We start from the raw sequence: 27,578 nt of genomic DNA, 5'->3' as shown, positions 1-27,578 counted from the left end.
GTGTGTGAGGGAAGGACTTCACTGAGCATTGTGCCTTTGCAGTCTGTGGAATCACTCGACATTGCTGTGATCATTTGGTGTAACTGAACAAGGGATGGATGCTTGTGTTGTGTTAATGGAGTTCTCTTACATCTGTATTGAAAAAGGATATAAGGGATAAAAATGTCATCAGTTTGATGTAGCACTCTGTTCACTAAAGTTCCATTCTCTACAGTGGCTCTTACAGTAACTTTCTTCCTTTTTTGTTGTTCTGATAATTACTGGTACAGTGACAATATATTTCTTCAGATATTCCATAGCGAGGTTGTTAGGATCATGGATGAAAATTCTGGAGAATGATGTAGAGCAGCAGAGGTACAGAAGATGTGATTGCTTGGATCCAGTACAAAGAGTTGGGACCGTCTGGATGTGTACAGTGTCTCACTGAACTCCTGAGGGTTAGTGGGCATCTCTTTGCTCATAAACGTTGAAGTAGTTGCTTCAGGTGCTGTATATACTACTGTGTGCAGGTTTGATTATCTTCCACTGTAAAGCTGTAACTAGTGCAGTCATTTCCTTGCTTTAAGGCAGTGATTTCCAAAGGTCAGTGTTCACTCTCCGAAGTCGTGCTGCCACTCAGGAATTGATCCCATGGAAGTTAAGAGTCCAGATTTTTCCAGCAGTTTTTGCAGATAAGTGTATTTACTTGTGGCCTCCCAAGCTTTCGCATGGATCATATCACACTTCTGGGAATGATGGCTCTAAATGTTGCTTTCCTAAACTAGCTTCTTTCTTAGGCTTTTTACAAAAGGTGGAAATCATATTCTACTGCATTGTATCTGAAGTTATGTATTAAGGTTGTATGAAATTATAAATGAGAAAGGGAAGTAATTCTTTTGTGACAAGCTTGAGTAGAATTTGAATTTAAAATCCAGGATTTACAGTGGTTTTGAATACTCCTATTTTTTTAAGTTATAAAAATCACATTCAGTGTATGAATAGCTGGACTGTGTCTGGACAAATCCAGTTGTAATGACTGTGCAGGTGACCCCGCATGTATTGCATGATACTGTGGATTGTGTAGCACAGTGATCAAAAACACAGGCTGATAAGGATTGCCGGAGGTTATCTGGCGCTGCTCTAAGCGGAACTAGCTTTGAAGTTAGGACAGATTTGTCAGCACCATTTGGTACTGACACGATTTGGTGATTCCACCCTCTTGCTTAAGCATTCTTCTTTGTGAGCCGCTTTTTTTTCCTTCTATGTGGTTGGGATTTTCTGGGCTACACGTTCTGTCTGTTGCCTTGTGTCTTGCTTTGCGTTGATGGGAAGAGGCTCTGCTCATCTCAGTACCTGTTTCAGCTAGTGGCAGACTGCAGGTAGTACCTGGGTTAGCTGCTTTTTGTCTAGCCTGCAGAAATGAGGTTCCCTCAGACTTTAAGAACTCAGTGTCGTGTACTTGCAGGATTTTACTGGTACTCTTCTGGACTCTCATGTTTTTCTGTATTTCTTTTGAGGGTGTATTTGTGTGTGGCAAAACCAGGCACAGTATTTCAGATGGGAGCTCACAAGTGCTGAGTACATGGGAGTAATCGCTACCGTCGACCTGCTGCCCTGCGCAGCAGCTAAGGTGAGCTGTACATATGCAGCTATATTCTGACAGCTGCTTTAAGCTGCCTGAAGCACTGCTGCTTCCCCTATACTTAACCACCGAGCTCCCTCATTCCTACTCCCTCTATTGTGCTGGTACTAGCAGCACTCTTGTAGCCTCATGGCAGGCCAGAACCACATGAGGAAGCTAATGCAAGTTGAAACAGATAGATGTATTTTGTCACATCAGTTTTCAGTGCCGGCTGACTGTTCAAAGCCTTGGGCTGACTCAGGGATCATGGATGAGGGGGGCACAACACTGCTCTCTTCTTTTGTTGGTCACTGTATAGTAGTCGAGAGTGTTGTAGGGGAGGCAGAGGCTTTAAGGCCAGGTAATAACAGTGCCCCAGAGAATTGGCCTGCAGGGCTGGGATTTCCTTGTCACCTTGATTACTTTCACCTTTTCTTATATTTTGTTTGGGAGCATGTGATAAAGGGCACTCTGGCCTTTCACAGAAAGGACAAGCAGTGCTGCTTCCACACACACATGTGCTCCAAGCTGAAGTATATCCTGGCTTTCACCAGTGTAGTAGCAGGGGTATGAAATAAAAGGGTAGAGGCTTTGCTAATAACAAGTAACAGTGAATATCCGTGCTGGGCTGTGACGAACGAGTAAGGATTGCCTTTTGTAAAGTAATGGGGTGCACCAGAAGGGCTGAGTGTGGCTTACTTAGGAGAACATGGTTACACTGTAGGCTAGTATTGATGGTAACTAGATCTTTGCTTTCCCTCAGCTGTTCCTAGCGTGAACTCATGGCAGGCCCCTGGCTGCGGGAATGGGTTCTAATGGCTGGGACAGACCTCACCAACACCTCTTCCAATGGACTGAAGGCCCTGTTAGCTGATCTGCACACAGAAGTGAGTCAGTCTTCAAGAGTCTAGGCCAGTGGTCTCCAAATGGTTTTGACTGCACATCCCTAGTACGAAAAGTTTTTTGGGTGTACACCCCTGCTATATGTGTGTTTATTTCCCAATTACATGTGTGTACTGCTGAAGTTCTGGGATCTTCTTCCCTCACCCCAGTATCGCATTGCCTTGCACGCTTTGAGATCACTGGTCTGGGCTATGTAACTAATTCTTTAATTCTACTCACTGTTTTGAGTTGTATTTTCAAACTGTCTTGGCTTTAATATGGTTTATATCCATTTTATACATTAGTCATTGATTTGACTGACTCTGTGTTAACAGTGAGGAGGACAGAACCTGTATAACTTCAGTATAGAAAACCTGAAGAGACAGGAAGAAAAGCAGCAACCTCCTCTGGCAGTTCTGCTCTAGGAAACGTGTTAGGGATCATCTCTGTCAATGTCTTGTGTTGCGGGTGTTTCTTTTCTAAACACACTGAAGGAGTTGTTGCTTCTGGGTGTGCGCGGACTCAGTCTGATTGTGCACCTCTGTTGCTGTTCTGAAGTTGACAGGACAAATCCTCACTGAAAATCGGGATCAGTTAAAAAGATTGGCCTGGTTTTGGGTGGGACACGGTTAATTTTGCTTAATAGCGTCTAGCACAGTGCTGTGTTTTGGCTTTAGTCTGAGGTTAATGCTGATAACACACCCATGTTTCAGTTGTTGCTGAGCAGAGCTTACACAGCGGCAAGGACAACCCATCTCTCACCCCACCCCAGCAGCGTGGAGGCTGAGGGTGCACTGGAAGCCGGGAGGGGACACAGTTGGAATAGGGGACGCCAGGAGTGTTCCATGCCATGTGATGTCATGCTGAGCAGTGAAGCTGGGGCAGTTGCCCGGGGGATGGCCTGCTGCTTGGAGACTGGCTGGGCACTGGAGAGAGTGGTGAGCAATGGCGTTGTACATCACTTGTGTTACATGTTCTTTGACAGTTATTAATATTTTCCCCTCGTTTTCTGTCCTCTTAAAGTGCCTTTATCTCAGCCCACGAGTTTTACCTTTATTTCTTACTCTCTCCGCATTCCACTGAGGGTGGGGTGAGGTGAGTGGATGGCTGTGTGATGTTCAGCTGCCTGCTGGATTGAACCAACATGCAGTTGTGTGGTTATCACAGAATGGTTGGTGTTGGAAGGGCCCTCTGGAGATCATCCAGTCCAACCCCTGCCAAGGCAGGGCCACCTAGAGCAGGGCACACAGGAGCTTGTCCAGGTGGGTTTGGGATGGCTCCAGACAGGAGACTCCACACCCCCCTTAGGCAACCAGTGCCAGGGCTCTGCCACCCTCATGTAAAGCTCTTCCTCATGTTGAGGTGACTCTTGTGGTGGTTCAGTTTATGGCCATTAATGTTACGTAGGTCTTGGGTATGTGTGGAGGAACATTGCTTGTAGTTTTCAAGGTGCAGAAGCATGTATGCTTCTACACCTTTTTCTGTTTGTGCCTCTGTGATGGCTCAGCTGTAGGAGAACTTGGTGATGGTTTTACAGAGATGAGCTCTTTGGTTAACCGGTATTAAAGAAAAAAAGCTGGCGTAATTGCTTTTTCCTGTGTGTTTAGAATCCTGCTAGTGATGGCAAGAATGTTGCTAGAGCTATGGGAAGATGCACTTCTGGAGGGGACTGGCTGTGATTCTTGGTGTGTGTTTTGTTTGGGTTTTATTATCTGTTGTAATCTGGTAGGCGCTTGCAGTGTGCTGAATAGTTTTGTCTTGTTATCATGTTTGTGAAATGGTAAGACATAACAAATGATTTTGCTTGTAATAAAGCCAGCTGTGCATTCAGCTGAAGGGTGAAGGTTATGTGTTACCATCACGGCTGTCTCTTCTTAGTATGTTCATGCAGTTTGTTTTCTGTTACATGCAGATTTTAAAGAATTTAGTGAATGTACCAAATATGTCTACTTTGACTTGGTAGTTTTAGTACCCACATGAGTAGTGATAGAACAAAATCCTGTTTGCTCACTTTGGATAATGTTGAACCCTTATTGTGGTATAATCACAGAGAATATTTGGTTTGGTAAAGCAAAGATGTGTTAATTTTGAGTCATAATGTTAGTACTGCCGTAGACACATGGGATAGGATTTTCAACAGTAGGCTTGCAGTATGAGAACAAAGATCATGTTCGCTTTCTATAGAGCTTATTTTTACTTATGGTTAAGTTGGAGTCTGTAACCTTGCTCTGGAGGTGGGTGTGCTGCTTAGCTGTTAGAGGAGATCACAGCTTTCTGTAAGCTGTGCTAGCAGTGCAGTTAAAGCAGAGTGCTCATTGCTTAATGCTAAGCACTTACTCATTTGTTCTTACTGTTGCACATTTAGATTTTGTGACATAGAATGTTGTTACTTGCTTAGTGTGAGGTTGTAAGATCAGTGCTCATGCTGGTGGCTGTACCCAGCAGTGAGCAGATGTAATACTGAATCATGGGGGAATAATTTCCTTAGGATGTGTGATCACCTGCCGAATGCTGATTTTGTTGAGATCTGAGGTAGTTCTCTGTAGCTGTGCTTTATGTTCCTGTTTTCCCAAAGAGGTCATACTGAGGGATTCTTACAGTGATGTATGCTCATGTTCTGCTTCACCCTTGCTGTAAACTAGAGCACAGGAGGCGGAAGGAAAACAGCTGAATGAGGCTATCCAGTGTGGAGGACAGGGTACCCTCTGCTAGGCTGAAGTATAAACTAGTTTCAAAATCAGTGAAGTACAGAAGAGCTTCAGGAAAGAGGTTACAAAACCACAGGGCAGCTGAGGTGGGGGGTCTGGAGATCACCTCATCCAGCATCCTGTCCCTAGCAGGCTTAGCCAGAGCCGCTGCTCAGGTCCAGCTGGGTTCTGGTTACCAACAAGGCAGAAGACTCCCTAACCTTGCTGGAAAACCTGTGCCAGTATTTGACTGCTCTCAGAGTAAAGGAAAAAACAAACCACAAAATTTTTTTTGTCTATTTAAATATATGTTTTGCTGTTGTTGTTTTGATTTGTGCCTCTTGTTCATTCACTGGATCCCACTGAGAAGAGTTTGGCTCAACGTTCTGTACGCCCTCCCACCAGGTATTTCTATACCCAGAGAGTATTCCCCCACAGCCTGCTGTTCCCCAGGCAGAACAGCCCTGGTGCTCTCAGCCTCTTGCATAACTGATGCTTCAGTCCCTTTATTGTCTTAATCATACTGGAGATGTGTATGAGGGGAGAACCTGGAGAGTGGCTCTTGTAGATCTGGTCAGGGAGAGTAGGTTTCTGTTTGGCGAGAAGTAAGAGATGGTACAGAACGAATTAAAGCTCAAACTATGTTAGTAAGTTTAAGGGATAAATATGGTAGCAGACTGTTAAAGGGAAATTGAGGAAAAACCCAAGCATGGAATGCACAGTGGCTAATTTCATGTGATTAGAAGATACTCGGAAGACGAAACTGGATAACTAAATAGAAGATAGGGTACCAAAAGGTTTAGGAAACGCTAGCAGCAGTTGTTAATTGAACTGGTGGGTTAGATGGGATCTTCACAGAGAGAATAAGAGAGGACAGAGTGGTCCCTAGAGTCACTGACAGAGAAATTGACAGTTATTGGCAGAGAAGAGGGAGAAGATACAGTCTCAGATGACATTGTGAGAGTTAAAGTGGATGGGAGAGAACCAGGATATGCAAATGAAAGCTTTGAAAGAACAGTGATGGAATGTGTTTGCACAGGCAGCACCTGATGGAGTATGCAGTGCGTTAAAGTGTTGGTTTCCATGCTACTGTGAGGCTAAAATTGCTCTGCACCCAGTGAATGGGTGCTTATGCTCAGCTTGGGTAATGCAAATGAAGCCCATGTCAGTAAAAGGGTTCAAAACTCTCTACTGTTAATCACAAGTTCACTTCTGAGTCTTCTTGAGAAGAAACTTCTAGAATCACAGAATCAGCGAGGTTGGAAAACACCTTGGAAAACATCATCGAGCCCAACCATTCCCCAGCACTGCCAAGGCCGCCACTAACCCACGGCACTGAGGCCTCATCTCCACGGTGTGTGAACACTTGCAGGGCCGGTGCCTGCAGCCCTGCCCTGGGCAGCCTGTTCCAATGCCTGAGCACCCTCTGGGGCAGGAATTGTTCCTCAGCTCCATCTAAACCTGCCCTGGGGTAGCTTGAGGCCGGTTCCTCTTGTCCTGTCAGTTGTTTGTAGTGGTCCTGTTGTCACTAGCAATAGCTAGGAAAGATCTGATAGGAATATTGCTCATTTGAATGCTTTGTAATGACTTGGCTGTAGTTCTGGTTCTAGCCTATACCATTTAGGTTATGATGCTAACCTAAGTTTGTTCACCTTTTTGGCTGGTCAGTATTGTAGCCATTCATTTGCAACAGTCTTTGTGGGTTCTGTAGTGTTTGATTATTCCTTCACTGGGATTAGCTGGGAGTACCTTCCTGTAGGAGTATTTTGATTGGAGTCTTGAGATGACAGTGTTGATTATTTTACTACTTTCTTTAAGTCACAGAAGCTCTGTTTAACCAGTACGGTTTAAGCGTTTGTCTTTCTGCAGTTTAAAAATCTAAAAATACCCCTCAGTGGTAAAGCATTGCATGGGATTTTATGTATCCTTCCATGAATTTGACTTTGAGATTCATCAGTGCACCTCTGCAGAAGGTTTTAAGAACTTTGCCCAGTAGGAGAGACCTGTCAGCTTCAGAAATAGTTTAATAAATACTTGGTCTGAATTGGTTTTATTGCTGAAGGTGATCTTTTGTCTGGTATGTATCAAATATCCCTCCTCTCCCTTCTTCTTCTAGTTGTCATGGATGATGACGACGATGAATCCTGTCTCCTTGATCTTATTGGGTAAGTTTTCCTTAAGCAACTCTTACAAAAAAAGTTGGGAAAAGCAGAAGGTGATTCTGTCTCAGTATTGTCTCAAGAGTGGGTGTCTTGCAAATGAAATAAGCAGCTATGCTTTGTCTCCATGTGGAGATGTGTGTATTGCAGAGCCTTCAGTCCCAGTCTGTACTGACTAGCTGACAGTTCACCTGCAGGCATCCTCCTCAGGAGGGGCTAGGGAATGAGCATGGAGGTTGGATTTATCAGCAGTTTTCTCAAAGAGACTTTATTAAAATCAAGTTAGGGGTTTGAAGTGGTCCTTGCTCGTTGGGTGTACATGTGTTTGTTGTTCCATTATTTCCAGAGCAGATATATTTAGAGGTTTTTAATTCCATTTGGGAACCTCAAAAATAATGAGGATTGCTAAAACATGAGCAAAATATTTGTGAACTATGTGTGACAAGTTCCCTTCCTTTGGCTAACATTGGTGTCAATATTCAAGAACAGATAATATGCTATAATGCATTAAAAACCTCAGGAGAAAATTGAACACTTCATATATGATACTTTATTCAAGCTCTGCCAGAAATGAGTTTGACATCAGTCTTGGAGCAGCTGCTAAAAGATCATCTTGGTTTCATATAAGCATATTTAACAGTCTTAAATGTAGTAAATAAATAGGCCTTTACCTTCCTCATGCACTCAAAGCTTCCAGCAAAACCAGTGAGAGCTTTCACTTCAGAAAACCCCAAGTATCACAACAGTGGCTTCTGTCATATGGGGGTTGCTCAGTTGATGCTGTTAGCAAAGCCTTGCCAGTCATGGCTCACAGTTCTGTCCTCTGAGGTGGACTCTGCAAGATCAGTGCTTGTAGCTATGTGAAAACCACATCCTGCTTGGAACATAAAGGTGATAATTGACTGCATGGGACAATGAAGTGCTCTGTCATGAGCATGAATCATGAGGATCCTGGTACAAGTTCACAGGTGGTCCAGAAAATTAAGTGCTCTCTATACAGATGAGTGTTTGCATGAGAAATTACAGTGTTCTTCCTGCTGCTGGCAGCAGTTACTGTCCTAAGTATCTAGAGAAATGGAAACCAGCAATTTTTTTATACCTGATCTTTGGTTTTGGTAAGTGCCTTCTAAAATTCTTTCCTTACTAAAGACAGTGTTTAAGGTGAAGAAATGTTCTTCAGTTTTAATTGCAGTCTTCATTATCTTAAAGTCAGTGAGTGTGATTAATATTTAACAGCCTGGTTATTTTATTGATAAAGCTTGTAAGCATAGAATCATATAATCACAGACTGTTTTGTATTGGAGGGGACCTTAAAGCTCATCCAGTTCCAACCCCCTGCCATGGGCAGGGACACCTTCCACTGGAGCAGCTTGCTCCAAGCCCCTGTGTCCAGCCTGGTCGTGAACACTGGCAGGGATGGAGCATTCACCACTTCTCTGGGCACCCTGTGCCAGCACCTCAGCACCCTCTCAGGGAAGAACTTCTGCCTTAGATGTAACCTGAATCTCCCCTGGTTAAATTTAAACTCGGGAAGCATGATAGATTGTATATGAGATCAAGTTCTAGCTTCCTTTATTCTTGAAGTTCACTGTAATCTACAATGAAAATGACATTTTCATTTGAAAATACATGTAACCACTTGTATGTTGTGTGATTGTACCAGAAAGTCCCTGCCAAGTACTGTCTAACACATCTTTTGTAAACATGTGAATGCAGCTTGTTTATAAAATGAAAAAAAGAGGAACAGAGGTGTATTTATGCTTTCAGAAGACTGGCTGTAAACCTGAAATATCTTTGACTTGTTCCAAGTTTATTTTCTAGGCTCTTGAAGAGAGTAGAGAATGATTTAAATTCATACTTTATTTACACGAGACTCATAGAACCACAGAATAGTTTGGGTTTGAAAGGACCTTCAAAGTTCATCTAGTTCCAACCCGCTGCAATGAGCAGGGACATCTTCACCTAGAACAGGTTGCCCAGAACCACATCCAGCCTGGCCTTCAATGTCTCCAGGGATGGGACATCCAGCACCTCTCTGGGCAGCCTGTGCCAGTGTTTTCACCACCCTCAGTGTAAAGAAATTTTTCCTCACATCCAGCCTGAATCTCCCCTGGTTTAGTTTAAAACCATCACCCCTTGTCCTGCTGCAAGATGATGAGTGTCTCCTGCTTCTCAAAAATGTTTTAGTATTGCTTGATAATCAGCAAGGATGTTTTAACATGAAAAAATCCATGTAATTTTACTCTTCATGCTAATGGACATGTTGGGAAATGCTGTATTACTGTTGTATTAAAATAATCCCATGTAACACAGCCTTTAAATGTTTTCTTGGTTTGGTTTGTATTTGCAGTTACGTTAATGTCTTTTGGTTTGAATTTCCAAGACTCGTTTTCTGTCAGACCACATCCTAAAGCTGAGTTTTGTTCACTGATAGTGCCAAGTTAATGAAATACCCTGAAATTGTATTTCCAAATATTTAATCAGTTATTTTTATGGTTGATTTAAACTTGTTAACTCACGTTGACAGTGGCAGAAAAACATGTTCAAGAGTCAGGTCTGTAAATACGCTATTGACTTAGCTAAAAAGGCATTCTGGTTCATCTCTGTAGAAGAAAAGGTATCTGGTTTAGTTCTCATGTTACTTGGTGGTAGTATTTTCCTTAGCTTTTGTGCTCTATGCAGTCATACTGTGTGTTTGAAGAGAATATGAGTAATACCCTCATAGAGGGAAATAAAGTAGAATGCAACTAAAATTTTGTTATGGACATAGTTTATTGCTTGGAGTACAAATCACATCAGCATCTGGAAACTCTGCTGATACAGACCCACAGATCCTTCCGTGATACAGACTTTCAGCTGTGTGTTGCAGTCAGTGCACAGTGTTTTTATGGTAAACCTGATCTTATCTGGATACAGTATCTTAGTTAAATTAGCCTCACTCCTAGAAAGAGCTTCCTAAAAGTGGTAACTTTTACTTTGTTTTTTGTCTCCCCTTAAGGGACCCACAGGCACTGAATTACTTCCTCCATGGGCCTAGCAGTAAATCTGTAAGTAGCATTCCTGTGTGTTAGACATACATAAGCTTCAGTGAGTATATGACTTTTAACCATGATTTTTGTCCTTTTTTTTTTTACCAGAGCAATGAAGACTTGACTAATGCAGAATATTCTGTAGCCAACTCAAATTCCATTTTTGCCAACTCCAATGTAAGTGCTCAGGAGATAAATAATACTTGTATTGAGATTGCAGGTTTCTGGTATGGCTTTACTTGGCTTTTAGAAAACTGAATGAATTAGATGTGGATTTTGACCTTTTTCATATGTAAAATCTGAATTCTAGCATAGAACCATCTCCTGCTGTTGATGTTGAAGTATTTCATTGGGTTTGCAGTGGGGAATTAATTGAAAGATGCTGCGTTATTGGGCCATGTCAGTCTGTAAAGCAGCTTGCTCAGCAGTGAAAATACTTGCAGGTATAACTCTATGCAGGTGAAGTTGTTGCTGACTGAAGGACAAGAAAGCAGTGTCCATCCACTCTTCCTCCCTTGCCCTGATCCCAACCATCTCAAACTGAGTAATTGTTTACCTCCTTTAATGATTCCAGGTTTGTTTCCTTGGGCAGTCATCAGTCTCTGTTATAAACCTCATGAGAGGCTTCCATAGCCATTGCCCCATTACCCAGCTGTACTTAGTGACTGCTTCCACCTTCCTATTGTAGTAGTACAGATTAAAAGAGCGGAGTATGGAGTCAGCACAAATAAGATTCTTGGTAAGCAGGTACATGAAGTTGCAGAAGCACTCATTTCTTGTTGAAATCTGTCTGGTGTTATGGGTGGCTGTTGTGAATCTGGGCAGCAGTGATACAGTTCAAACTTGGGGGGTCCCTGCTTCCAGTTGGTGCACATAAAATTGTTTTTGGATATGAAACAGTCCTGGGAGCAGGGAGTGAAACATGGAATTTGTCATTCTAGTGGGAGAGTTTCAAACTATTAATCTTGACTGCATGTAATCCTGTATATTATTACAATGACTGTTAGTGGTAATAGTTGTATTGTTGGTACTATCTGGAATAGTGTTAAATGGAACCCACTAAATTACACAGTTGTGAAAGATTCCAGGTTGGTCATTGTCACTGGAGACAAGTTACAGATGCAGTAGGGAGTTCTGAACAGTAACCTAACAGTTGTGAGTCCTAATAGAGCCCTAGTGAGTGATTTCTTCTTACTCTGCCTGATGGTAGCTAGGGACAGTTGAGAACCTGATCTGTAATTTTGGTTGTTCATGTGCAGACATTGAGACATTTCAGTTCAAGTTTTAATTCCTTCTGTTAACAAAAATGTAAACAGTTTTATTGTAATTTTTAATTACATTTTGAAAATACTTAATTTTAAGAAGTGTATCTTAATAATTTAAAACATGAGCGAAATTTCATTTAAAAATACATAGGATGATTCCAAAACAGATTGGGGTAAAATACTGAATAAATATGCTTGGAGAGCTGAAAGTGGGAGAATGGTATTGGTTGTGATGATTACAGCTTGCAGCATCTTCACACTGTTTGTATGAGGTGAGAAAGGTAATGGTTTTAAACTGACAGAGGGTGGCTACAGATGAGCTCTTAGGCAGAAGCTCTTCCCTGTGAGGGTGCTGAGGCGCTGGCACAGGGTGCCCAGAGAAGTTGTGGCTGCCCCATCCCTGGCAGTGCTCAAGGCCAGGTTGGACACAGGGGCTTGGAGCAAGCTGCTCTAGTGGAAGGGGTCCCTGCCCATGGCAGGGGTTGGAGCTGGATGATCTTAAGGTCCCTTCCAACACAAATCGTTCTGTGACTCTGTAAAACATCCATGGCCTTCAAGCATTGAAGGGTTGGAGTATGAATGTGACAGATAATTTCACACCCACATTTTGCATTTATCCTGATCTAAAAAGAAACTGGATGTTTTTGACTAATCGCTACATGATTTTGCAGTTTAAAAAGGTGTTCTTAGTCTAACTTTATTGCCACTAGTATTACACATTTAAATGCATTATTTCACCTGTAGAAACCTGATACTTGTTTAGAGTTTCTGGACATAGATTTTTAGGAAAAACTCACTGAAAATAGGCCAGAAGAACGTGGACTAGTTCCGATTTTCTGTAGCACAATATTTACAGGTGTAGATTGGGTGACACTACAGTATTAGCTGTAGTTTTAGTGTTTATAGTTGTCTGGAGTTTTTTACTGGCATAAACTACCAAGTCTGTAGCAGTGTTTTTCTTACTGCTTTGTTTCTAAGATTTTTCTAAACAAAGAATTAGCATAATTCCTTGACTTCATGAAAAGATGGCCAGTTTGCACTGTGTGACTAGAAATCATAGAATCACAGAATAGTTTGTGTTGGAAAGAACCTAAAGATTGTCCAGTTACAAGCCCCTGCCACGGGCAGGGACACCTTCCACTAGCGCAGCTTACTCCAAGCCCCTGTGTCCAGCCTGGCCTTGAACACTGCCAGGGATGGGGCAGCCACAGCTTCTCTGGGCACCCTGTGCCAGCACCTCAGCACCCTCACAGGGAAGAGCTTCTGCCTTAGATCTAACCTGAACTTGCCCTCTTTCAGTTTGAACCCATCACCCCTTGTCCTGTCGCTGCAGTCCCTGATGAAGAGTCCCTCTCCAGCATCCTTGTAGCCCCCTTCAGACACTGGAAGCTGCTCTGAGGTCTCCACACAGCTTCTCTTCTCCAGGCTGAACAGCCCCAATGTTCTCAGCCTGTCTGCGTGCGGGAGGTGCTGCAGCCCCTGAGCATCCTGGTGGCCTCCTCTGGACTGGCTCCAACAGCTCCCTGTCCTTCTTATGCTGAGGACACCAGCTCTGCACACAGTGCTGCAAGTGGGGTCTCATGAGAGCTAACCACAGGGGCAGGATCATTTCCTTTGACCTGCTGCTCACACTCCTTTTGATGCAACCTAGCACATGGGTGGTTTCTGGGCTTAAGCGCACACTGAAGCGGCTCACATTCACTTTGTCATCAACCAACACCCCCAAGTCTTCTGCAGGGCTGCTCTGAATCATGTTTCCACCCAACCTGTAGCTGTGCCTGGGATTGCCGCAAATATTGGTAGCATTTAGGAGATGGATCTCATATGACACGGAAAGAGAGTGAAAGAGCAGCTTTCTCCTGCCTTTATCCTGCTACTACTGAAACCTTGCCCCAAACTGAGTTACAGTGGAGGTCTTCTCCTCTCTCCTTTCTTTTACCGTTTTGTTCATACAGTGCTCAGCTTGAGGAAGGGTAAATGGCACTTAAGGAGCGTATCATACCCTCTTGAAACAGGGCAGCTGCAGAGCTGATTGCTGTGGAGATGTGGGAAGTGGAAAGAGTGTAGTGTCTCCGGCAGTCTGATAAGAGGGCATTGGTGGGATGTGACACACATGGTTATGCTGGCCCAGTGTCTAGGGTGAACGTCATCTTGTGTACATACTATGCAAAGAAAACGGTTTGTCTGCATGAAAAGAAGCTTAATGAGGAAACAGGGTAGAGATCGGGGTTTCTGCAATGATGTGTTTCTTGTTTTGCATTTCAGAACACTGATCCTAAGTCGTCTGTGAAAAGTGTAAGCAGTCAGCTTGGAGAGGGGCCTAGTGATGGACTGCAGCTGTCCAGTAGCCTTCAGTTTCTTGAAGATGAACTTGTATCTTCTCCTTTACCTGATCTTACTGAGGATCAGCCTTTTGATATTCTTCAGAAGTCCTTGCAGGAGGCCAATATTACTGAACAGACTTTGGCAGAAGAGGCATATTTGGATGCCAGTGTAGGTTCTAGCCAACAGTTTGCACAAGCTCAGCTTCATCCTTCTTCATCAGCATCCTTTACTCAGGCTTCTAATGTTTCTAATTACTCAGGTCAGACGTTGCAACCTATAGGAGTTACTCAAGTGGTACAGCAACCTGTTGGAGCATCTTTTGCAAGCAATACAGTTGGTGTGCAACATGGCTTTATGCAACATGTCGGAATTAGTGTTCCCAGCCAGCATTTGTCTAATAGCAGCCAGATCAGTGGTTCTGGGCAGATCCAGCTAATTGGTTCATTCAGTAATCAGCCTTCCATGATGACCATTAATAACCTTGATGGATCCCAGATCATACTGAAAGGCAATGGTCAACAAACACCTGCAAACATGAGTAGTGGCCTCTTGGTTCATAGGCAAACCCCAAATGGTAATTCGCTGTTTGGTAACTCAAATTCAAGTCCAGTAGCACAACCTGTAACTGTTCCGTTTAACAGCACAAATTTTCAGACATCATTGCCTGTCCATAATATCATCATTCAAAGGGGTTTGGCACCAAACTCTAACAAAGTACCTGTTAATATCCAACCAAAGCCTGTCCAAATGGGTCAGCAGACTGCTTACAATGTGAATAACTTGGGAATACAGCAGCATCACGTACAGCAAGGGATTCCGTTTGCTTCTGCAAACTCACCTCAGAGTTCAGTAGTTGGTCCTCATATGTCTGTTAATATTGTTAACCAACAGAACACAAGGAAATCAGTTACACCTCAGACAGTCAGCAATGCTGGAGGTAGTATTGTTATCCATTCTCCTATGGGACAGCCTCATGCACCTCAGAACCAGTTTCTCATACCTACAAGTTTGTCTGTTAATTCTAATTCAGTTCATCACGTCCAGGCCATAAATGGACAACTTCTTCAGACTCAGCCTTCCCAGCTGGTTCCTAGCCAAGTGTCTGCTGAGCATGTCATGCTCAACAGGAACTCTACAAACATGCTAAGAGCCAACCAGTCGTATTCAGGGCAGATACTGAATAATCAGAACACGGCTGTTCAGCTTGTTTCCGGCCAGACATTCACAGCTCCTGGAAACCAAGTCATAGTCAATCACGGAACCTCACAGATCGTGGGTGGACAGGTACCCCTGCAGCAGGCTTCACCAACCGTGTTGCATTTGTCACCCAGTCAAGCTAATGTTTCTCAAGGTAGATCCAGTTTTACCACCATGTCCCCCGGGCAGTCTGCAGTCTCCAACATGTCAGCTTCGAACCGATTTGCTGTTGCAAGTTCTTCTGGGTCAGTACATCCTAGCTTGGGACCATCAGTTCAGTCTGTCGCGTCAGGAGGAAACTTCACTGGAGATCAGCTCACGCAGAGCAGGACTCAAGTTCCCATCAGTGCATCGCATCGTCTTCCAGCATCCTCTTCCAAATCTGCCAGCACCTTCAGTCACACGTCGGTGGGAGTAACACAACAGCAGTTTGCTTTTGGTCAGGTATGAAAGCTGATTGAATATGTAGCCAAAGAAATGCTTCTAAGCTGTGCTAAAACCTGGCTAACAAAGGATCCAAGTTGGTATTAACACAGAAAACATGAGTTTTGCTAGTTTGTGGTGGTACTGTGCAACTGCTGAACATTACTGTGAGCCAGAGGCATGATTTCACGCAGTATTTTCTAAAGTCACTGAGTGAATAAGTCTGTCACTTCTGTTAGTGCAGAAGATTTTCCTGGTGACTTATCATTATATTTTCAGAACTGCATAGCACTGATCTATTTCTGCTTCCGTTTAAAGGAATGGATGCTCCAGCATTACCCTGTGAGCTCCCCTGAAAAGCTTAACTGGAGAGCTAGATGTGAAGGCTTGAGTACATTCTGAGCACTTAGAAGTCTTTTGGCCTCATTAAAAACTCTGTTTTTTAAGATTTGTTCCTTAGAATCCCTGAAAGGAAATAACCTTTGACAGTAGTGTGTAAAAGCATAACAGTTAAAACATACCTTATCTAAGAAGAGATTTACTTAGTAATAATGGACAAAGCTTCGTGAATTTACTCTAAAGGTGAGAACTGGGCTGTTTTCCCCCAGTGGATTCAGCTGTATGTTCAGCCCAGTTTGACTTATCACAGTTACTCCATTTCTGTCCTTTTTCTGGCCTTTTTTTCCCTCTTTGTCACTATAAAATACTGATAAGAACTGTCTCAGAATGCATTTGCACTGATTATCTTGGATTTTTCTGTTTTGCCAGAGGTCTAATGGATTTTTTTTAACCAAGACCAAAATGGGCAATGAAATGACGTGTCTTAGAAAATAAAGTGTATTTAGAACACGTTGTAGAACCACATTTTTATTCTTGGCCCAAACTGCTAGTGCAAGTTGTAATGTTTTGTTTGCATATGAGTTATTTCAGGCCCATCTTGACTTTCTCCTCATGTGTCTGCATCTTCCTATCTATAGGGTATGTGCTTGGTCAGTGAGTTCCAGCAGTTACAAAAGCAGACTATTTCTTACTGCTGTAAAAGATGAGCTGAAAATGGGAACCAGAGAGTACAATTTCTACTGTTAACCAAAATCATTTTAGTCTGCTTGTACTTGCATTTTAAATGTTATACTGGATTGTCCATAAGCTGTGTATCATTTAGTCCCTAAACACTGGATGGCTTGTGCCACTGTGTATTTTTAGTTGTGCGACAGGTTATTTAGTCATCTTGCAGTTCTGAGAATCTCAAAATTGAGCTTTTACCAACTTGTAATTCATGGATCTTCTGGGATAGAACTGGTGTAGATTTGTACTTTCAGTGGCATTTATGTTCCTCCCTGATTCACTTCATCAAATTCTTGAACATAAAAGGAAATGGGATGCCTCAAATGTCACCACTTAGGAGCCTGAGGTTACAAAAGCATGTGTTAGAGCTGCCTTGTTTGCTTCTTCCTCGCTTTGTTAAAGCCTTCAGTAAATATCTGACTTTTTTTTCCCCTAATGTATGTGGTACAGAAGAAATCTCTGAACCAGACGTCACCAGTTTCTGCATCGAAGACACAAGATAATTTGAGACAGCCTCAGCTAACAAGTCTCCTGAGCAGCACACTATCAGGTCAACTAAGGTCTTTTTAAAATCATTTTCTTTTATCTTCCCCAGCAACAGAAATAGGTGGTTCTTCAGTGTGTCAGACTTGCATTACTGACTCATGCTGGCAGGGTCCTAGAGGTTATCCCAACTTTCTTTTTAGGCTACATTTCCTTTTTAAGCTACATTTTTCAGTATTGAATGTGTGCTTTTCTTTTTCCCAGCCAGGGCCCTTCATTTGTAGAGTGAAAGGTTGATTTTTGTAAGCAATCATTTTCCCCTCTATCAAATCCCAAATTGCACCTTCTTTCATTTTTCTTACTTTTTTCAGCTTAGGAAAACAGAAATCATTAGTTTCCAAAATCTGGACATCTGCTTAAAAATGCGATGAAACTCCTAGAGCCCCTCTTTGTGATGGCTGCTTCAGATACAGAGGAAAGCCAAGCAGGATTGCAAGGTTCTGTGCAGCCTTGTCATCGCTTGATTTGTTACTGACTGGGTCACATTCGATTAGGCTAGTTAGTGCTTTGTTCCTGGCAAAATACTGGCCTTTTCAAGCAGCACCATGCTAATAAAAGAGCGCAGAATCACAGAATGGTTTGGGTTGGAAGGGACCTTAAAGCCCATCCAGTTCCACCCCCATGCCACAGGCAGGGACACCTTCAGCTAGAGCAGCTTGCTCCAAGCCTGTGTCCAACCTGGCCTTGAGCACTGCCAGGGATGGGGCAGCCACAACTTCTCTGGACACCCTGTGCTAGGGACTTCTTCCTTACATATCTAACCTACACAAAACCAGTATGTCAAAAGTAAGCAGAAGAATGCAGTAATCTTCATCTTCTGTGTGTATATAAGTAACCCTTTTGTGTAAGGTCCCATAATCTTATCTTTCATTCTGTACTGTTTGTGTAAGCTGTCCAGGCAGTTCTCTACAGTCAGCACAGTATGGGGTTTTTGGGGAAGGAAATGTCTGTGTTGGTTGTGACATGATACGGCTGGTAAGATGCTGTTTGAATTCCTGGGTAAAGCAATTGGAGGAAGTCTGACCATCTAGAAAATGTAGACCAAAAAGACCAACCTTCCAAAAAGCTCTAGAAGAACTGGGTTTGTATGCTTGAGAGAGGGTTAGTATTGAAAAGCTTGATGAAATGCACTGTATGATTTTCAGTAAATCATTGGGATGCTCCACTTACGGTACTTGAATTTCTTCTTACATTGCAGTACTGTGGATGGAGATGATTTATATGTGAGGATTTTTGTAGTTTGCAGCAGAAAATACCAGTCCTGTTTCATTTTTATGAGCCAGTTTCTCTCCAGGGTTGCTGCACTAACGCTTTTAAGCACAAGACATGTCTCTCCTAAAACTCAAGTAAAATGATCAGGATAGGTACGTGAAATTAGTGTGTTCCTGCTTACCATGACAGTGTCTTCTTAACATCTCTTTTATAGGACAGGACTCTGGAGGAAAAATCGTGCAGCAGCCTCTAGGAACAGCACAGCCACAAGAAAAAGTAATAGGATCATCATCAGTTCAACAGAGCATACAGGTAGAGAATACTTCTATTTATATGCTTCCCTTTGCCTTAAAACTCTAGTGCTGTTAGGGATGTTTCAAGTCCATCTAGGAGTCCTTGCAGTTGTTGTTTAGAGTACATGAAGTCACCCAAGCTTGTGACGTTCTCCCTTGATCTAATGAACATTGAGTATTCTGCAGACTGTTACTCTGCGTGCTGCTTTGAGATGTAATTCAGCCAGTGGATTCTGACTGCCTTGCTTCCTGAAGAGATGTTGATATGTTGGAGTAATTCGTCATTAAGTTGGACAGAAGTTAGACCTGCTGTTATGACTTCTTACAACATGGTTGTTCTCTAGCTGTTGGGAAGGGGTGGGTTGTGAGAAATAGCAGGAAAACCCCATCTGGTCTTTGTCTGGTTTACTTTTTACTGCATTGTCATCTTTTTTACCACCACAGATTCTCCTATATGTGGCACTTCAGTGCAAAAATGAAACACTCCAGCCAGGGTTTTGAGGTGGAAGGAGGGGCAGCCCTTTTAGAGAGGGAATGTAGGAACTTTGGGAGGGAAGAGAGTTGTTACATTCATGGACTGAGTAGGGTTTGATGTAGGCTTGAAAATGTGGGATTTGTGGTGGGTGGAACTACAAAATCATGGAAGAAAATGAGGATCTGATTTAGAATTTTTGTTCCTTGCTATACATATCTTGGTCAATATAGTTTGACATGAATGTTTTCCTTTTCTTACTAGCAAACAAGTAGGGCAGAAGATAAAGTAGTACTCAGTTCAGAGTTCAGCCTGGTTTGTAATTGTTGGTTAGATGTTCCTTCTCCTGTGCTAGTGAATATGTTTTAAACTCTGAAGCTCGAGGCTTCTGGGCCAGCAAGTACCATTACCATGTGTCGGCTTCATGCTATCCTGCTTTGCTAAGAAGGATGCTCTGTACCACAATGCTTTTTTGTTGCTTCTAACCATGTTCAAAAGAGCTTCCATGCAGTTGTCTTTTAAATCCTAAGTAGCTCTGTGACCAATTTCATTGGTAAGACTAGCTTTGACTAAAACAACCCCTAACACCTTTGTATTAGCCAAAGACTCTTTGTTCCAGAATGGCAACTTTGGGAGAATACTTGGATAGCAGTAATGGCTCTCCTACAGTAGGAACATGAGCCTTTGCCATATTAGAGAGCCTCACCTCTTAGGACAGTGTTCCTTTGAAAAACCTTGGCTTCATAAACGTCTGAGAAAAAGAGAAAATGATACATGTCTGCCTGATAGGTGTATCTGTAGCACTGACACTGGAACAGAATTCCTAGAACTGCTTTCACCCCTACCCAGCCACCATGGCTTGTGAGGATTCAGGTTCACAACCTTAGCCTGCTTTCCTGACAGGTACTCTAATCCATGAAAACCAGGCAACAGAAATCAACTGAGAAATGCAGAGAGAGTTCTTGAGAGCAGATTTTGGAGAAGCTCTCAGTTGTGCCTTTTCAGCTGCTAAACTTGATAACCAGCCTCTTTCCTAGTGAAGCATGTACATGCACTGCTGTGGAATTTGCCTACAAACAGCATTATAGACTTGTGGTTTGTGGAAGAGAAGTGACTTCCCTATTTCATGGATACAGTGCCCTAGCAAAATAGGAGGGAGTTGAAAGTGTTTATACTTCTGTGGTGGTTACAGTTGGTATTGGTGATCATCAGCAGAAATCAGTGCTGAAACTTAGGGTTTGCAAAGGAGGAGATACATTGTAATCTGTCTTTTATTTTGAATTCAGGTGGATGGTCATTTGGTTGGACAGAAAAGGCCTGCTGCTAAGCAGTTAACTAAAGGAGCTTTGTAAGTTACCCTTCTTTAGTAGTCTTATTGCAGATGTTTCTTCTAACCTTCATTTCTTGTTAGTTTTTGTTAATGTATAGACATCTGTTAGAGTATGTGTTAATTGCGTATCATTAATTTTCCTTCCAGTATCCTCCAGCAGTTACAGAAGGATCAGATGCATGCTGTGACACCAGATAAAAGCCAGTTCAGATCATTAAATGATGCAGTTCAGAGACTCCTTTCATACCATGTGTGCCAGGGATCGCTGCCAACAGAGGAAGACTTGAGAAAAGGTAATTTTTTTTCTCTAAAAATAGGTGCGAAGTTTGTAAGCAGTCTGTGGAGAGAATTATTTGTGTAAGTTGAAGGAATGAGAAAGGGCACATGTTCAATTTTGTGCAGGCTGCTGAAGAGCAGTGTTTGAAAGTATATTCTTGTCTTTCTAGTGGACAGTGAGTTTGAAACTGTAGCTACACAGCTTCTGAAGAGGACACAGGCTATGCTGAACAAATACAGGTGTTTGCTTATAGAAGATGCAATGGTAAGTGGTGTAACCCAGGTACATTGTGTTTATAGGGTGTGATTCAGTTTGTTAAAGAGAGTACACCTAAAGGAAGGTGAAAGCTAGCATATTACAATTCATGTTATTGTTACTATTTAGCACCTTAGGAAGGTGATGAATATGCAGACAGTTTTTAGATATATATATATAGCCAATGTACTTGTTATTGCACCAGCAATCTCAGTGGCCAAGCTGCATTTTTAAGTGTGTGAACACATCTTAAAATCGGTGAAATGGGTTGAGTTTGTATTTCACATGCTGCCCTAGGAAGGGTGCTGTTTATATAAGTTCCATAGACGTTGAAGTCACATAAACTTCTTGGTTGCTTACCCTTTTCTCTTGCACTTAACAGCTTCTATTAGTCAGGCAGGTGATTTCTCTATATTTCTGTAGGTGACAGAGCCTGAAAGAATGTTGAAAATCTCCATTCAGATGCCTGCAGCCATATTCTAATTGGAGCTAAATCGTATTACCATTTAGGCAGTCATTACTTCTCCTTAGAAGCTAGGTGGAGCTGACATTTTTCATAAGGAATTCATCTGGTTTAAAGTACTTTCACAATCCCAGGTGTGAGGTAAAAACAAAACTGACAGAAGTTACTGTAAGAGTATGTTTTCAAGGATCAGGAAATACCATTGTGGCTTTAGACATGTTAGTTTTCAAGTCTGGAACATTTTTGAATTAGATTATAATAGACATTTAAATCACTCTGCTTTAGAGACAGGAACATGTAATCCAAGTGTTAATATTGGTTTGGAATCTAGCAGTGCCATTAAAAGATACTAACCATTAAATACTCGCAAGTAGTTGCAGGTGTAAAGCAGGCATGGAAGTTAAAATCTGTTCTTTTAGCATCTGGTATCTTGTATGGTAAATCCCATTCAGTCATTTTGAAGAGGTTGTGTCACAGTGTGTTTGGGTTTGGATTTAGTTGCCTGAGTTCGTAGCCAGTGAACTTTCCTCTGTGATGGATTCACCTGGTTTGAAGGCAAATGCAACTCGGTGCTGACTGATTAAAAGGATGGAAGAGAAAGTGCAGAGAAGAAGCAAGATGATAGGCTGGTCCCATTGCAAGATTTTCTCTGGTGTTCTCTCTAAAAGAGAATGATACTGTATGGTGTAAGAAACTGTGGTGCGTAGTGGTGAACATACTTGGTCCTGAAAAGATACAGTTCTTAAAATTGGAACAATAATTCCCTGGTTTACACTCTTTCAGCAGATACAGTGTGCCATGAAATGGGAATAGTCATTTACGGTTGAGTTCCAGTAGTGGTTGGGGTCATAGTCAGGGTTGTTGAGGATGCTGTGGAATTGTGAACATTCTCCTCATCTCTTTAATGATAGAACGTTTCTTTTTCTCTGAAGAAGTAACTAAACTATAAATGTTTTGATTTGATACTGATGTGAGTGACTACAGATTTATCCCCTTCTCTGCAGCGGATAAATCCCTCTGCAGAAATGGTTATGATTGACAGGATGTTTAACCAGGAAGAAAGGGCATCTCTGACCCGGGATAAGCGTCTTGCACTTGTGGATCCTGGTAAGTAATGGTTCACTTCTGAACCATACAAAAGCAGCTTGAGTATGGGGTGCTTACAAATAGTTGTGCCCACAGCGAGGCCCTGATTGCTAGGGATTCCAGTAGCTGAAATACTGCGTAAGCAGTTGCAAGTGAAGTTTTAACAGCTCCCTAATTCAATAGTTCATAAACACTGTAAGGTTGAAGGAAGTTATTTTGGGAAAAAATATATTTGGCCTGTTCAGCAGAGAAATATTCCTGAGTTTCTTTTGCCAATAGTCATGACTCCTGCATGGTCTCAGTTCTAGTAAGGAGGAAGCTGTGAGTTTGCTGGCAGGCAGAAGGAACACCCCTGTCTGAAGCATGAATACTCTTGCTTATCTTAACATGGTGTTGCTTTTGGAATGGCATGGCCACTTAAATGGCAGCATTTTTAACCAGACTGTTGTTGAACATAACAACTAGAAACACGTTATTTGTGTAAGATAACAGTTATGTAAATGTTCTGCATATTCTGCGTATTTTAAAAGCTATTCAGAGGATGGGTTGAAGAAAGGACTAGTCTTCCAGATGCCATATTTGCATGTTTAGAATGCAGGGAAGTGCGCTTAGTCAGGTTTTATGTGCGTAGTGTGCTGATTAATTTGGTGATAGTGTCCCCTGGGTGCAGCAGAACACTTAAGCATGTGTACATCTCTTAAAGGCATGAATCTGTAGGTCCTGGGTGTTACTTGAATTTAATACTCAGAAGCTACACTGGAGCCTGTTAATTTGTTGTATAGGTAATTTAATGTTGCTGCTTGCTTTTCAGATGGTTACCAGGCTGATTTTTGTTGTTCTGCCAAACAATTTGATAAAGCAGTTGAAGAAGCACAGTCCAGTAAAAGTGACCATCAGCCTAGCAAAACATTACCTTCTCGAAGTCAGACTACCAAAACCCAAGCCAGAGACCGACCAAAATCCAGCTCAGCAGAGTCCACAAATCACAGTAAACTTCCTCTAGTGCCTAACAACGTTGTGACACCACAAGAAGGAGTAGCTTCTACTAAGAAATCGGAGAGCCTCACTAAAGCTTTAAAGTTTGAGAAAGCTAATTGTTCTTCTGAGAGCCAGTACGTGGCCCTCTCTGAAGAGAAGCTGGCTGGGAAGGATCTTGCCAAGTCCACTGAGAATTCTTTGAGTTCTGAAGACTTGTCCAAAACCATGTCACGAGCCGGTCCTGGAACACACCACAAAGTAACAAGGAACACAGTTCAGTCTTTCTCAAAGGTAACGTGTAATAATTCCCTCCAAGACAAAACTCTGAGGAGCTCTCCAAAGAATGAGGTTTTACATCCTGATAACAGGAAAGGCTCTGGTGAACCCCAGCAAGACTTACTGCTCAGTAAGAGTTTAGAAACTACATTTAAAAACATCTTGGAACTTAAAAGAGGTGGGAGACAGCCACAGAATGAGGCGACAAGTAGTGGCTCAGTTGAATTAGAATTCCCCAATTTTTCACCTATTGCTTCACAGGAAAACTGCCTGGAAAAATTTATTCCAGACCACAGCGAAGGTGTTGTAGAAACTGACTCTATTTTAGAAGCCGCTGTAAATAGTATCTTAGAGTGTTAATAGTTCCAGTACCATGGACAAGTGATGTTTCTCTTAGCAGAAGCAAATGTGAATGACACCACAAGTACAGCCTGACATGCGTTTAAGGTTAACCTTTCTAAACTAGATTCTGTTTGGTGTTTGAGAGCAATACTCATTGTGGTTACAGTGAGAGATCCAAGTAAAGTTAATCCTTGGTAGAATGCAGTCTGTTAGGGCCTTACTATTTCAAGTATTATTATGGTAGTGCTTTTGGTAATCGTGCAGTACTGCAACATCAGAAGGTTGCAGGTTGTTTGGCCCTATGTAACATGGTAGTATACTGACAATCACAGTCATTTGAAAGGATATATTTATTAAGAAAGTGTTTTTAAAAGGTGATGGAAGCAACAATTCTCCCCTACCCTTCTCTTCCACATGTCATCCAGTTTTTAGTTATTCTGGGAAACCCACTGTACCTCTATTCAGAAGATTTGCTTTGTTGGTGAATCTGTGTTAAAGGATTCTTCAGTCGGAAGGGTATCATCAGTGTGTTTACAAGGCTTCATAAGTTAAAGTGCTTTTCTATTGCTTTCTGAGCAGAAACTAGTACTTGATATATTTGTAGTAGGTAACTTTAGTCTGTGGGATGGTATTATATGATCTTAGTCACAGTGGCATGATATGAAGTAATAAATGCTTGACTAAGGAAGGTAGAATGGAAGCCAGGCAATGGCAAAGTGTACAGGATGAGGCCATGCTAGAGCCATGAATTTATATATATAATACATATATATGTTAACTCTTGAGGAAAAGATTTTGCATTTTATAATTGGATGTAGTCAGCCTCGAGTCTTTCTGAAGTGGTATAACTGTTCTTTTTTATTTGTTGATTTTTTATTTTAGACCAAGTGTCAAAAGCACTTTTCTTTGAGAACTGTTCTGATATTTGTAGCTTCTGTTTGAAGAGGACATTAGCCTTACTCTGATTCAATTTGAAGGCCAGTGTTTTATTTTTCTGCTTTTTTTTGCTGTCAGAGAATGTTAAACCATCCGCCGTTGCAGTCATCATGATCAAGAGCTGTACAGACCAAAGTCCATCAGCAATCCCAGTGTTGAAACATATCGCCGAGTGTGTAATGATTCACTCAGATTTGTAGAGCCAAGGGAGACCATTGCGTGGTTTGGATTTGGCTTGCTGTCATGTTGTTAAGATAGAATCTTACTATTTTATTTATTTATTTTAATCTATGACTTTTTTGCTGCCCATGCTGCTTTTTCCTCGTTTACTTTGGTCACGAGTGCTTTTGTGCACTGACACTTGTCACGTGCGTGTCATACATGTGTCTGCTCAGGAGGATCTAGCTTTTGTGGTTTCTAAGGTATGCTCACGTTCTCTCCCCAGACCGCCTCCACGATTTCTTAGAAGAATTACCAGCCATTTGCCAGACTTGCTGATCAAAACTTTCCTGTTAGAGAGGCTCATTGACAAGCTGTGGTTGTCAGTCAGATTGCCAGGAAAGAAAACAAAAAGGTTTCGCTGTTGTGTGATTCACTCTGGCTGAATAGCACAGGAGAAAGCAGGATTAGATCCTTGTGACAGGACAAGATTACAGTGCAACTCAGTATTGAGCTGCACTCCACTGTCGGACCACTAAAGGAAACCAAATCTCGAAAGCAATGTGAGAAAGATGAACTTCCTTAAAATTCGTTTGCCCTTCAACGTGAATGGAAATACTGGGTTTGTGTGTTACTGATTGCCATTTAAAAAAGAAATGTGCCAATTTTTAAGTACCTGTTTTTAAAGCCCGACATTCCCAAGTGTTGTATGAACTATTCAAGGTAACAATAAGTATTGCCAGTTTTAAATTCTTAGTTAGGTGTCCATAGAATAGGCTCTCAGACGGAGACGTGTTTTCTTATTGGCAGAACTGACAATAGAAGTCTCACCTATTGCCTTTTTAGTTTTAACAATACGCTCATGGCTGTGTATCCTGATGTGTGTTTTATTTGGTCGTTCTGGAAGCTGAACCATTCTAAACTCTCTGGGAAAGCAAACAGGAGGTTACGCAGCTCTATGTGAACTAGTTCCAGTTTTCTTTTACAGGGAAGAGGCAAAAAAGAGTCAAGTTGCACATGGATTGATCCGCTTGCTTTTTGTACCACCTCCAAATGGGTACGTGGGGTTTCCAACCTCTCAACAGCAAATACATAATTGAAGTCTCAGGCTATGTGTCTTCTGTTGGATCTCATTTGGGGATGGGGGACAATGTCAAAGTCCAAGAAGTAATCATGGTTGATTTGGTCAGACACATTTCTCTGAACTACTTCTGAGAGGAACCCGTTGAACAATCCGAGCAAGATTCATGTTAGATTTGTTAGTGTGCTGTTGTTCACTCCTTTGAATTCAATTCTAAAGGAATTCTGGTACGTGGTGAAGCAGTAAATGAAAGAAGTGTATTTTTGTGGTGCTTTAAAAAAGAAAAATATGAATTTATAAATCATATGGGCTCACGTCCAGCAAAGTCTTGTGAATGTGCATGACTTTCCAACATGTTTTCATTATTTTGCTGGATCCGCATTGTGATTTCCATGTTATTTAATACTGCCTAATAGTAAAACAAATTTTCAACTGGCAATTAAGAAAACTATGTTCATTTTGAAGATTTTAGGATAATTTATCTGTTAGATTAGGGAGGCCTTACAGACTGACTTCACTTAAAGAGGATGTGTCACTTATTGTCAGTGTGGTATGGACTTTATTTGCTTAAATACCTTCATTTGTAAAGTATGTCTCACTTGAAATTGCTTTGTATACATTTTGTAAAAATATTTATAAAATGTTTTGTAAAAAAAGAAGTATAACAAATTGCAGTTTATTTTGTTATGTTGGATAAATACTGTTAAAAGACACAAGTCAGTAAATATATTGTTAATCCATGGATAGGAAATGTTTAGTTGGAGATTACAAGTTGAAACAACCATTGCAATACAGCCAAAGATTTGGGAAAAACATGTCTATCTGTGGTTGTCTTGATTTAACCAAGTTGAATATTTCCATGTCCAAACGAGGACTGTTCTCAGTTGAAGTCATATGGTTGCAAAACGTTCTTCCTCTTGTGCTTTGTCTAATGCAGCCCTGTTATAAGAGGTAGTTAAGAGTACTTCTTGTACTCTTCATGAATCTCTCTGAACATACCCTCTTAGGATTTGGTTCACGTGGCATTGTAACTACATCTGGTAACATTGATCTCCAGATCACAAGATTGCCAGTGGTCCTGCTCCTTTGCCATTAGGAATCTTGCTATGGTGAGGTTGCTGTGACACACTCCTCCTCTAGCGTGTTTCCACGAGGTACAGGCATCATTTTCCTGATACCTTGGGGAGATAGAAGAAACGAGAGGGGTTGTGTTAGTCACCTGGCCACCTTATCCATGCTGCAA

General features: G+C 41.8%; 1 protein-coding gene across 8 annotated transcripts in view; it reads left to right on the top strand.

Moving 5' to 3' along the window:
• The window catches only part of BICRAL (BICRA like chromatin remodeling complex associated protein), a 44,990-nt gene that overhangs the window by 17,015 nt on the left and 397 nt on the right, over window positions 1–27,578 (top strand). For 2 of the 8 annotated variants that reach the window (XM_065679294.1, XM_065679291.1), the window contains exons 2-12: window positions 7,286–7,334; window positions 10,327–10,375; window positions 10,466–10,534; window positions 13,888–15,588; window positions 17,083–17,182; window positions 18,602–18,699; window positions 20,439–20,500; window positions 20,630–20,775; window positions 20,929–21,023; window positions 22,482–22,584; window positions 23,375–27,150. In XM_065679294.1, coding sequence (XP_065535366.1) covers window positions 7,291–7,334; window positions 10,327–10,375; window positions 10,466–10,534; window positions 13,888–15,588; window positions 17,083–17,182; window positions 18,602–18,699; window positions 20,439–20,500; window positions 20,630–20,775; window positions 20,929–21,023; window positions 22,482–22,584; window positions 23,375–24,177 — 3,270 coding nt within the window. In that variant the 5' untranslated portion in view covers window positions 7,286–7,290 and the 3' untranslated portion in view covers window positions 24,178–27,150. Of the gene's footprint in view, window positions 1–1,121; window positions 1,610–2,363; window positions 2,488–3,195; window positions 3,421–7,285; window positions 7,335–10,326; window positions 10,376–10,465; window positions 10,535–13,887; window positions 15,589–17,082; window positions 17,183–18,601; window positions 18,700–20,438; window positions 20,501–20,629; window positions 20,776–20,928; window positions 21,024–22,481; window positions 22,585–23,374; window positions 27,151–27,578 lie in introns of those variants that run through there. The other 6 variants (XM_065679292.1, XM_065679296.1, XM_065679299.1 and 3 more) reach the window with 6 other exon arrangements.

This window comes from Lathamus discolor, chromosome 5 (genome assembly GCF_037157495.1).
Source record: "Lathamus discolor isolate bLatDis1 chromosome 5, bLatDis1.hap1, whole genome shotgun sequence".
Taxonomy (NCBI): domain Eukaryota; kingdom Metazoa; phylum Chordata; class Aves; order Psittaciformes; family Psittacidae; genus Lathamus; species Lathamus discolor.
The sequence above is the reverse complement of the archived record's forward strand: the minus strand, read 5'-3'. Positions and strand labels throughout refer to the sequence as shown.